This window comes from Zootermopsis nevadensis, unplaced genomic scaffold (genome assembly GCF_977971745.1).
Source record: "Zootermopsis nevadensis isolate Lab colony 2312 unplaced genomic scaffold, Znev_1.0 Znev_ptg000007l, whole genome shotgun sequence".
Taxonomy (NCBI): domain Eukaryota; kingdom Metazoa; phylum Arthropoda; class Insecta; order Blattodea; family Termopsidae; genus Zootermopsis; species Zootermopsis nevadensis.
Genome location: NW_028259139.1, coordinates 18,374,691 through 18,387,285, shown reverse-complemented (window position 1 = coordinate 18,387,285; position 12,595 = coordinate 18,374,691). Strand labels below are relative to the sequence as shown.

Sequence of the window (12,595 nt, the reverse complement as noted above, 5' to 3'; positions counted from 1 at the left end):
GAAATGATGGTAAGTTACGTCTTCCGTGAAATGAATTTTATTAAATTTGCTATCAGAGATGTACGGAACGAGCTGCTAAAAGGTGCTCTACGTTTATAATACAATGCGCTATTTAAGTGAGATTATTAACTGTCTCAAAAACATATTACATCTGTATTTTATGATAGCCAGTTTGATAGTTTGATGGTTATTTGAATTCACTCCTAGTACACACTAAAAGGCAGAATACGACGCACAGGGACAGCTTACGAGAGCAGAAGAAACCATCACGCACTCAGAACTTCAAGCCGTTGCAATCTGTGAAATAACGTAGTTCGTAGCACGGATAAAAGAAAGAGATAATGAAAGAATATGGGACGATGGAGTGAGGGAAACTAACTTCAAGAGCGAAGAGAAATTCCCTGATGATGAAGGCATGAAGTTCGTCTGAAACGTCGGCGGAAGCAAAACGACAGCCATCTTCTTACTCGCCGCCGTGAGAACCTCAAATTCTGCGATTCCTTCAACCGTTCTTGCGTTCTCACACGCGGACAGACAGACAGACGCCTCGCCTTCTGCACTAACTCACAAATTTCTGTTTAACAGGATATACGTACCATTCAGTGCAGTCGCACTTCCATCGTATCTTTTCCTGTTCATGTGAGCGATCCATGACCACATGTTCGTCTTGGGGTCGTATCTTTCCGCCGTTCTGTTATAACCACAACCGCCCATGGCGTACACTGAACCTCGCAGAACTGCCACACTTAAAGAGCATCTGAAACGAAAAAAATTACAATCTCTGCTATGCTCATTTATTGCTGATTCAGATGAATTTCCTCTCGCAGAACGCAATTGCTCGCTCGTCATTGTTAAATAATGCGATAACGAAACACCAAGATCAAGTCTGTCTTACCAGAAATTGTGTTCATTCTTTTAAAAGTCTTCCGGGGAAGTTTTTCGGTCGTGTGTCTAGTCCGGACTAATGCACGAAATAGCATTAAAATATATTTAATATTATTTGTGGTTTATTGAACAACTGAGGAAGACCTGAAATCAAGAAGACCTAGTGTCAAAAGATTTCGTATTTGTAGGTTTTAAATTATTTTCAGACATAACAGTGAATAGTAGTTTCTGAATCGTTGGCTGATGAACATTACTTATGCTAAAATAAAATTCCATCTAATACGAACGACGCGAATATAAAATATTATTTCAAAGTAAATTTTAAAACCAAGAACTATTGATTACAACTGATTTATTATAGATATTTTAACAATCCATCATCGTAGTGAACATAAACATTTCAGACTAAAAGTTGAGGAATATAATTATATAAATCTCACCAATTTAGCGAGCGATGTGGTTAGCATTCAAGCAGCCATTTCCGTGAGATTTAATTTTTAATTTAATAAAGTCTATTAGAGCGATGAAAAACATCCGAGTCTCCGCCCTCACTGCTTCTTTCTTGTTCCCTCAGGGGAAAATCGTGTATGTGGAAAGAGTTGAAGCTTGAAACCGGTAGAACAATTTGTATTGTACTAATAACAGCGAAAATGTCATTTTCGACTCACACAAAATAGGAACCGTTTAGTCCTCTGAAATATTATTTGATGCGTGGAAGATGACGTTTATTAATCTCATGTCTACGCGCGTTCAAATAAAGTTTTATTTACTTCATAGTCGATGAATGAGGTTGAAACCTAATGTAGAAAACTGTTCTTGTTGGTCTTGGACGTATAGGTAGATACCACCGTTTCGGAGAAACATACAGTCTCCTTCTTCAGGCTCTGAAGGGTATAATCTCCTGTGCACATTCTCGTGCCATATAATAATTTACAAATATTGACCTATTTATAATGGTCAACGGTTGGACACACACCTCGTATTTTAATCGTCTAGACTGGATGATAATTAGTTTGCTGACTGTCGCTTAACACGGCTTAACTTTATCTGCGGGAGACGTAGGTAAGAAACCCTCGTGTACTGTTGTTTAGGGTATCCATGACATTAAATATAACGTGTCTGCCATCTTTGTTCTGCCTTTCTTCCTTGAACTTGTTTCTACAAGTAGATCGGCGACTTAGCTCTTGAGAAGACGCACTCGTAGCGAAATGGAATCTGCAGCTTTAAGTACGTAAGTGGAGTTGAATTTGCCACTAACCTACACTTTTCAGCGTGCGAAAAGGCCGTGTAACTGACACATTTTTAACTTTTATACCTGACGTACAGGAAAAGTTAATAGGTTTTGCTTAACCTCATAAAATATTATTTTTATATTAACAAGTCAATCTTCGTGGAGCAGAGTTCTTTTTAACAACCTAATAGTCACTCAGCTAGTCAGGAAATTCTCCGGCGTTTATTGAAACTGAAGACCACCGTTTTTACAAGACCTCGCCACCGGTCCCTATCTTGTGCCACATGGAACCAGTCCACACCTTTACAACCAATTTTTCTAAGAATTAATTTTAATATTATCCTCCAACGACTCAAAGGTTTTGATATTATCGACATTTGACCGTAATAAACCTTGAATTTATATTTTTAGGTAAGATATTATGTTGATACCAATTTTCTTAAAATCCCGTGGTTTAGTTCAGAAGTTTCTGGGAGACTGAGGAACAGAAGTACGGTCTTTGTGATGCCTCGAGCCTTTTTCCTCTTTAAAACAGGAGTGTAGTCTCAAAGAAATGTTCAATGATAGTTATTACGTAGGCTTCTATACGACCGCAACTTGCATGACTCTCAATCTCCATGAGGTGTCCTTCTGTGTGACAGTACACTTTGTCACACAGAAGATAACTTCGCGTTGAATACCACATATCATCGTGCGTTTTCTATAAGATTATAGAAATAAGCTTCATCGTAAGAGCTTATCTACTGCAAGAAAATTGTTTGTTTCCCAGAAATCGATTTCGTGCTTAGCTTTCAGTAACAACTGTATATTCGACAAGTTATGCCTATAAGGAAGATGCTTTTGAAGCTCATAATAGAAGAAGAGAATAATATTGGAATTTGGAAGCTTTTTTGCGTTGTATTTTGAGCTGTATCGAGTCTCTTAGAGCGGAATCTGTTCCCATAGCTCGGCACTCTTGTGAATTCAACATTCCGTTTCCATCGGAAAAAAATTACACAAGTTCGAATGAAAGAAACAGAACACAGGAGATATAAAAATAGTAAAGCCAAAGAGACTTGTCGCCACTGCCTTGCATGCTCTACGTTACTCGACGCTCTTCTTATGGAGAAAGAAGATTAAATTCAAGATCTAGGAGACGACGTTGTTTGAAGTAGTAGCTACTTCTTGCTTACTATGTTTGTCACAGGGTCCTGCATTGCGTCAGTAAAATCAGAGAGAGTTCAAAAGTGTTGTTCTCTCAGAGCATACTCCCGACTGGACTGCCTGTGTATAGCTGGTAACATAACTGCTAAACTGAATAGAGAACATGGAGCTAGTGATTTCCGGAAGAGAAAACACGTCTTTTTGACGTAAATACGTCTATAAGGAAGGGTCATTCGGCAAGAAAGAGAAAGGAAAATATGTAAGATGGTTACCTAGGAAACATCATCTGTTTATAGAATGTCCCCAAAAAACTTTATACACAATGCTCATGTATGTGACGGTTGTTGCGTATAAATTGTTTTATTACGCACTGCACGCACTTAGTCGCAGATTTTGTTTCCTACCGATAATAATAAAACATTACGCTGTACAGAGGCGCATGTGATAGTTTAATTGTACACTTGACTTAATATAAGCGATTTTCCTTCCGCGTTTTCACATGTCCGCGGATTCATTTCAGTATTATCATGTCGACCAACAATGTCCTACATAACAGCCACATCTTAAAGCCTGTAACCCGCATGAAAACGTCTCCAGGCTCAACAGGGAATGTGATTCAGGTGACAAGCTTAGCTTCGAAGAATTCTTTCGTAAATTTTAACATCGAAATGACGATTGTTATACTTTTCCCATTTTAGCCGTTTTCAGTATACAGAACGATTTGCAGGAACGCAAATCTACTCTCACTTGTTTGTCGTTAAATGTATTATAGCTAAAGCGTTTTAAAAACTTTTGAAATAAAGTTGAACATCTTAACTACTTACATCATATTTAACAGGCATTATAGGTGTCACAAAAAGATATATACTTAGGCCTAATATCTCGTATAATAATAATTATATAAATAAATAAACCCTTCTGGGTCCTTTGTATATACAACATACGTTCTGATAACACACGCAAAATCAGTTGATGAGGAATGTGATAAATAAAGATTCGGACTTTTTTGTGTTTATTCGCGATGGATGGAATCTAAATTCGCCACGAGTTATTCTGTTAAAGACGCAACACAGTTACACATTTTCAGCTAGTTTTTGCAGACACAGGAAAGGTGTATGAGGTTATGTTTTGAGGAAAGGTAAGAAATGTTTAAAATAATTTTTTTTGTGTGGTAGCATCTGAATATTTCATATTCCGAATTGCCTGTAACAACTGCTTTATCGCTACTGATTTTCAACTTTGCTGCACACAAATAGGAATAGTAAAAACAGGGTTTGAAATTGGATACATCTCATCTTTTCTGGTATATAATTTATTGGTTGAACAAAAAGACGAAATTATATCGAAAACCATTAAGTAATTTTGTAAATGAAGTATACGTTCAGACAGACAGAAAAAAGGTATATGGCCCCTGATTTTGCGTTCATAAAGGAAATATAACGGATATTTCTGAGTAAAATAAATTGTTCTGTGTGCTTAATTAAGCACTTTGCCACAAAGAAGTTTCACTGAAATTTATAATGTTTTGAGAAAAAATAAGAATTGGTTGAAAAGGCACTTTTAAATGTGATGGAGTCTAATTGATTTTCTGTTCAGAACAGTTTGAACAAGAAACTACTCTGTCGACTTTGATTTTCAGTTTGCCTTAGAATACGCCATTAGAAATTCAGAAGCTCTTCGAGTGCTCGAATCAAACATTCCATGCAATTTCATTGTCTCTACCGAAACTCCTTTTTTAAAACGTTTGTCAGTAGCTCAGATTATAGAACTTAATGATTACGCAACTTCAAACGACGTGGAAGGAAGCGGCCGTGGGCCAATTTAAGGCCTCTGACTAGCTTTGGACTGAGGTGACTGAGAAAAATTCCGATAACTCGAGGTTAGTATAGTCTGGGCCGGGATTTGCACAAGAAATTTTTCGAATAAGAAGCAGGAGTGCCAATACAACTCATTGTTCCATCGACCTGTTTTTTTATAACAGCTGATGTGGCGCTGTATCGAACATGATTATATTGCTTAACGGTACATCTGTGTGTTAACGTATGTTAGCGGATGGCGGCAGATGATGATTTTACTAATCCTTGTTTCATTCGTCATTATTAAACATTCTTTCAATAGGCAAACGCCTGTTTGAGGTTATAACGTTTACAAACCGATACTCGTCTGAATAACGTTTGATATAGTTCAACCCGCACCCGAAATAAAAAAGACAGCAGTATTTCACGTTGAGTGATTTAATGCCGCGTATAAAAGGAATCACATTTATTTTGAGAATCTTAGGAAATTTTTAATTGTAGTGGTTATTTTATCCCCTGATGGTGAAGGCAGCAAGGTTTTCTGAAACGTCGGTAAACGTATACCAGACTACACGGCGCAACAACCCAGAAGACAGAAATCCTCATACTCGCTGTCGTTAGAACATCAAATTCTAATTTGTTAGACGTTTGTGGTGTCGGAAATTCTGTGTTTTCGTTGCATCTAGAAAGATTACCTTCCGTAATCCTGAAGGCCTGTTTCCGTAGACTAATTTGTTCGTAAGCTTCACTGAATTAAAATAGTGACGTATTTTCAGCCTTTCACATTGAGAGTCTGACTGCGTTTCACATTTTCGTTGAATGTGAAAAGGGGATAAGAGAAAACGTCTAAATACATTTTGTAGCCTCTGAAGCCATTACATTCATGCAGATAAAAATATTAATTGATTCAAACACCGAGCAGCCAACTTCGGAAGTACTCCGCAGACTTCGCCAAAGTGGTGAACGAATTGATGTCTCCTATTACGAGACTTAGGAATTAAAAGTAAAATTTTGTCCAGGAAGTCGCAGGACGTTTCGCTGCCACGCCGCAGAACCAGAAGTGAATCGGAATGTTTCAATCGACCGGGTTCCCTTGGTACAGAAAGAATCAAGAAGACTTTCTGTGTAACGACAACTACGTAGGGATGTCATCGCGTTCCTCCCCTGCTGCTCCTGTCTTCGGGACGAGTTTGCAAAGTATTTTGTTCCCGAGGTTCTGTTCGTCGTAGTTAGTAAAATGTCAACACCGTCTGCGTCCTAGTGTCTTCTTACTTTGCTGAACCAACAAATCTGCATATCCTTACACAACAGCTGTCCACACCAGATCGTCTCACACTATGGACAGAACTTGAGAAGAGCATTATTTCCCTCCTCTTCAACATCATCTCAAGCTCGACGTTACAGAAGTATGGAGTTAAGTAAACGTCGTTAAATGAGGATATCATGGAAGTAAATTACACTTTCAGGCCTAAGAGTGGGAAAGGGAGAGATATAGATAGGATAATAAGAGAGTAGAAGCAGAGAGAAAATTGATGGGGGAGAATGAGCATCTTATAGTTAGAAGGTTCCCAGGCAATGCCCGCTCGTCTTTCTGGTCAGGATAGTATCTTCATGAAGACGTTAGTGTGATAAGTAGTGACAGCTTCCTGACAGGGACGGTGGAATTTTGATTTGTTTCTTAATGAATTTTTAAGCCATAATTTAGGAAGTTAAATAAGTAATTTAGCGGCCTCCACTGAAATGGCTTAAATTTTGATGAATTTAAATCTTTAGCGCTGCATGAGAAGCATGAAGTGGCAACTTGGAACTTGGGGAACCATTTCAGAATTTGCTTAAAGACAGAGGAAATCCGAGAAAACCTGTGTCGACGTGTAGTTTAAATAACATTTAACAATTCAGTCCGTACCGCGAAGAAAACACCACGCTTCACCATTACAAAGATCAACTGGTTGACGCTGTTTAAGGAAATAATCGATGCTTACACTCAGAATCGTGAGAAACCTAAAACAAATAGGTTCAAAGGGTTAATAAGATGAAGTGTGTTACAGAATATAAACATGAAAGCCGATGAAATGGATCATGCCCAAAGGACTGTCTTTGTTAAAGTTTCCCTGCTTTTGGAATGTCATTCCTGGCATTGCATCGACCTATCGATATCGGATGGAGGCGGCAGTCGATACAACTGCTTACTGCAAACAAACGCGCTCTTCGGAAATAGAAATGGCGTGGCTGTTATGAACGACGTCAGATTCCTCCTGATGGCTCGTCGGACGGCGTCTCGATGCGTCACGAAAAATCAGCTGTTTTTACAGGGCGCACAGAATATCTTTAAATGTATGTCAGCAATTTTCTGTGTTTTTCTCAAGACACTGGCAGGAATCGTGAAAGGCTGTTACTAAATTTGCCGAACTATGCACTGTCCAGTACAGGCAGACACAAAACTCACCTCGTTCCATTCTTATTTAATATATAATTTTGAAATGAATAAAGAAATCACGTACTATTAAAACCAACTCCTCATGTGTTAATTTTCGTGTAAGAGCGCCGAAAATACATGACAGATTTTGAAGAGATTCCGTATTACAATCCTACATTACATTCTGCTTTAAGTACACGTTACTTGGATGCGTGATCATTTTGATTAAACTGTGTGTGTGTGGCGCGTTTATTGGTCACGAAATTTATTAGTGCTAAAGTCTAATCAACTTTTAATTATATTTCGATAGACTTTTGGTGTAATGTATTTGTTATTCGTATTATTAACCGTTCTTGTTAATATATTTTATTGTTTTGATACAGCCTATAAGTAAAGTCGCCGAACATCGTCCGTTCTCCTAGTTCCATGCGCTGTCGTTTTCATGTTGTATGGTTGTGCACTCTGTTGATTTTAAGTGGTATCTGGTCACGTTGCAAAACAGTGTGGCTGTCTGCTGTTGCAATAGAACGTGTAGTGAATGCTATTAATTTCTCAAGGCAGAGCTTTTGGAAGTTTATGTCAACTAGATTGTATCACTACACAGCGTCTGTATTACTATTGTTAAAACCATAAATTCTGTGAAAGAGATGCTATGAGATAGAAGGGTCAGTAGCAAAAGAAATTTGTATGGTCAAAGAATACGAACCAGCGCAAATAACAGAAGGAATGTCTAAGAACAAATAATTTTTGAACTTAGAAGTTGTGTAGAATAACATATTTCAGTTAATGAAGACTTTATAAAATCAAGAGGTTAGGAGACATTTTACATTGTAAATTATATACAGCGCACATTGAACAGTCTGTGATGTATAAAAAAAGTCAACACCGTCCATTTGAAACGTACTGTTCGCTAAAGAGATGCCTCTTGTCCAATGTATTTCATTAATTAAGGTGATGTGTGCGTGTTCTAACCTTATTTTGTCAGACCTTCTTTTTCAGTGTGCAAACATTTTTTGTTTATCGTAGCCATTGTGTTTCTGCCGTGGGCCGAGAGGTGGCAGTCAGAACGTCGATACACACATCTTTGAGACATGTTGGCTGTACCTTGTTCTTTGCCGACGCACTACGAATCAGTATCTTATATACAGAGTGTTACAAAATTACGCAATGGTAGAAAAACTCAAAACGAAAATGTGAAAGGATGAATTGTGTACAGGGGACCGTCAGATGGGACAAGTGTATGAATCACTGTGGGAGGACCAAAAGTCATAGGACGTGATGTACAGCTCTGGAACTACGCAATACAACGGTGGACAGTGGTCGGCGGTCAGCTGCTTCTTTGCACCGTCGTCCCATGCAAGGAAGACATCAGCAAGGAGAGGTAAGTAAAATTAACCTCATGTTTCACTAATACTGTGTTATGTTCGCATTTGATCTTTTGTGTTTGAACATGAACGTAATCCGGAAGCATATTTTATGGTCAGATGAAGGAGCATTGTTTTGGCGTAGGTATTACGTGGCGTAAGATGTCAAAGCCGGAAACTCCTGGGTTCGTGTCTTGGTGAATATGTTTGGTTTACTGATAATAATATATTTCAAATATAAAGGATTGTGACGATGGTGGATTACACTTACAATTATTCACTATCTGGACTTTTTCCCATCGTTCTGCTATCAGGAAGTTAGTTTTAGTTAATTGCAAGTGACTTAATAAAGAAATAATGTTAATCGGCGATCGAAATTTTCTACAAACCTATCAAGTCGGGTTGCGTGAACAGAATGTCTCTCTTCGTTCTATCGGTAGGGTAGTTCACTACGCCCCAAGAAAACGATGTCCCACCGGTATCAGCTTCCCTACAACACAGAATTATGTAATCGGCCAAGGCTCCATTCAGTTAGTCACATTACTTTGGTGGCGTCGAGTTCTTTGAAACAAAAGACGAATTATTTTTGTCTTACTAGTCACAGAATGTTAAAATGTATGTATTTTGACTTCCCTACAATAGCAAAACGTCTTTACCAAATATCACGAAAATTCATTCTGCCGTTCATTAACTTTTATACGCGTACAAACGGACAAAGCGAACTTATAAGGCCCTCTACAGAGATTCTGCTAAAATTAAAATGCGCTGTAAACGTATTGAGTCTTTTATTCTACAACGCTGTGTGAACTTGTAGGTAAGAGGAACACACTGTCTTCATCCTCAGTTGTATTCTGATGCTCTATCATTAATATTTAAGTGGTGCCTACAGATGTCTGTATAGTCTAAACGTCGTTATGTTGATATAGTATAAAGTGCAGTTATGTTGACAGACGTGTAAGTGTTATCAAGTTGAATATCTAAATTATAAATTTCCTATTAGGAACGGAATATTTGATTTTATTCTTAAATATGGGCGTGTCTCACGAGCCAAACTGTATATTTGTCAGCAAGGCGCACTTTTGAGACTGAATCTTATTAAATAATAATTCTGCCTTCCAAGGAAAAATAACTAGCGACCATGTGAAGAAACATATATCTCAAACACCGTTACTCTTAGGTAAATATTAAGCGTCCGCCCCAATTACGCGAAGCTCCACGTAAAGAGTAAAAAAAGCATGTTCTTTAAGATTTGTCCCAAAAAAACAGCCGCCCCGTTTAATCGACGGCCCAATTAACCGGAATCTGCTGTATTAACGTTAAGACTCTTGAAAGACCACGATAGTCGGGGCGTATCTGTGCGTTCCACGTCCGTCAGAAGTTAATGTTATGGAAGGGGGTCAGAGGGGGAGGGGGAGGGTAGCAAATGAGGAAGTATTTACTGTCAGTACTGAAAACATTAACCCCAGGTCACTGTTCTGCTTCGTACGTCGGTAATATCTTTGGTTTGCGTAGTACGTGCGTGGTTTTCCTTCTATCCCCCAAGGTATGACGTAGGCGAAACGCACGGTTGAGTACCGACTACTGTACAATTGTTTTTAACTGTATACTTGTGTCGATGGTAAAACTTGGTGTCCTGAAATGTGACTGGAAAAGTATTTAAAATTATAATAGACAATCTTGATTGTCGGCAACGATTAAACCGGCTTGCGGGCAATTCTCTCTGGCTTCTTACTTACTTAGTTGTCAGAAATGTAGTTCATTCTGTAACATATCTTGTGCTTAATATCTGTTGCACGTTCATTTGAAGTTATCAGCCTTTAAATACGAACCCAGAAAACGTTTTACAAAAACATTAAATACATGTGGCAAGGCATTACTCAGCGCTCCACTCTAGTCGCGCACATGCGATATCACGGGCAACAATGATCAGACTTACATTGTTGACAAAACAGGACAGCAGTTATTTATTTCTTGCAACAAATAGATGCCACTTCATTTTAAATTAAAGATAAGAATATATTCTGTTGCTTTCACGTTAGAAACGTAAAATAGATCCATCTTATTATTTTACGTAAATACGTCTATAGGGAAAGGTCATTCGGCAAAACAGCGTTAGGGAAATTTGAAGATCCATACCAACAATGTGTAAATATGGACCGACAACGGTCAGTTCTTATATGAACTCCTGCGTGCGTAACAATTCTTTACACCTTTACCTAAGAAACTAATTGTTACGTCACCTGTTTACACTGATTTGTTGTGTATCATTATTGTCGTCAACAATTTGCTTTCGTTATTGCGGAAAGAGCTGAGCTGCCAATCGCTTATAGAAGAAGTGCGTCGTAGAGAAGATAATTTTGTGCTGGTAAAAACGTTTCAGAATATCACAGGTTCTTATTTTATATAAAAATTATTAAGAAACCTGCGATACTGCCCTCCAATCTCTCCGTTATATTTTAGATCAGATCGATCATTGACGGTGGACATCGAGGTCTCTTACAATTCAACAAAATTTGAGGTAAGGGATTCCTATTTATTATTATTGTTATTATTTGCAATTGTATTTGTAATTATCTGTGATATCGTGAGGTTTGGTGTGTAATCGTTAAACATTCACATGCCAGCAACTCCATATCTCGTTGAATCTAGATGACTCTACTCCTGTAACGTTGGCTACCTGAGGAATTGTGTAGCCACCTTCGTCCTTAATTGAGGATAGCAGCTGGTTCTTTTTATGTCGTGATATTGGCAACGCCCGATTGTCTGATTTTATTTGTGGTGTCACGAATACTAAACAATTTGAGGTAGAATTGACATTGAACTGTATTCTACATTACGACGTTGTTATATTCCAAATACCTTCTGCATTTAAGGTAAATATTTCAATTTTGCAGCAATATGAAAAAATCTCTTGAATTAATTTCGTAACTCTTTAAATCGGAAGACGGTCTAAAAATATTTAAGAACTGCAAATAATCACTGCTTGCAGTGCAGCCCATAAATACAGAATGCAGCGTTAAGACTTGCTAAAGCTTGCACGGACTACCACTCTGTTTCAAGTGTCGTGAACACTAAGAAGTTTTCCGTGCGTAACAGGAGCCATAGTCGCTTGTTGCTTTTCAGATTTAAACGATGAAGAAACAACTGACAAGTGTGAAATCTTCATATTAACTTCCGGCGTCATATTGAGGGAACGTAAATTTAGTTTCCCGGAATTAAAATCGTAGGTCAGTGTACGTGATCCTGCTTTGATCAAAAGCGACGGAAAGACTTTTTGATAGATCCGAGACATGATTTATTTAGACTAGACACATTTGAAATTTAATTTGGTAACGACTATTTCGATAAAGAAGAACACAGAAATCTTACTTGGCGCTAGTAGAAATTTGGGGATGAGTGAGGTTTTCCGAGCTTTTCCTCAGTTGTAAGGTAAGTACAAGAGTATAGTTCAAAAGGAGGACGGCCCGCCAAACCCAAATCATTGAGTCCTTCAGCTGACGTGAACCTCCCCCCCCACGCCCAATTCGCAGACCGTCAAGGCTTCCGACGCGACAAAACCCTCCTTCCAGTTATGAGGCTCAGTTTACCTTTTCTAGCAAAGCGTTTCTTACGCAGGAATGGTGTTTTCTTAAGAGAGACTCGGGTCTGTGACCTTAGATCCTGTAACTTCCTCTCAGAAACGAAAGAATTTTGTCTTGGCGTCGTTCTCTTAACGCAGTTGCGTTCCTGTCAACAGAAACCAATCTTCTTGTCAGTGTCG

General features: G+C 38.3%; 1 protein-coding gene across 6 annotated transcripts in view; it reads left to right on the top strand.

Moving 5' to 3' along the window:
* Positions 1-8,235: 8,235 nt before the first annotated feature.
* Positions 8,236-12,595, top strand: part of LOC147874648 (kelch-like protein 10) — a 32,940-nt gene continuing 28,580 nt past the window's right edge. For 2 of the 6 annotated variants that reach the window (XR_015533984.1, XM_087344497.1), the window contains exon 1: positions 8,236-8,852. Coding sequence is in view for 4 of the 6 variants with exons in the window: in XM_087344497.1 (XP_087200623.1) it covers positions 8,826-8,852 (27 nt within the window). In the remaining 2 variants the exon portion in view is untranslated. Of the gene's footprint in view, positions 8,853-11,163; positions 11,354-12,595 lie in introns of those variants that run through there. The other 4 variants (XM_087344496.1, XM_087344492.1, XM_087344491.1 and 1 more) reach the window with 4 other exon arrangements.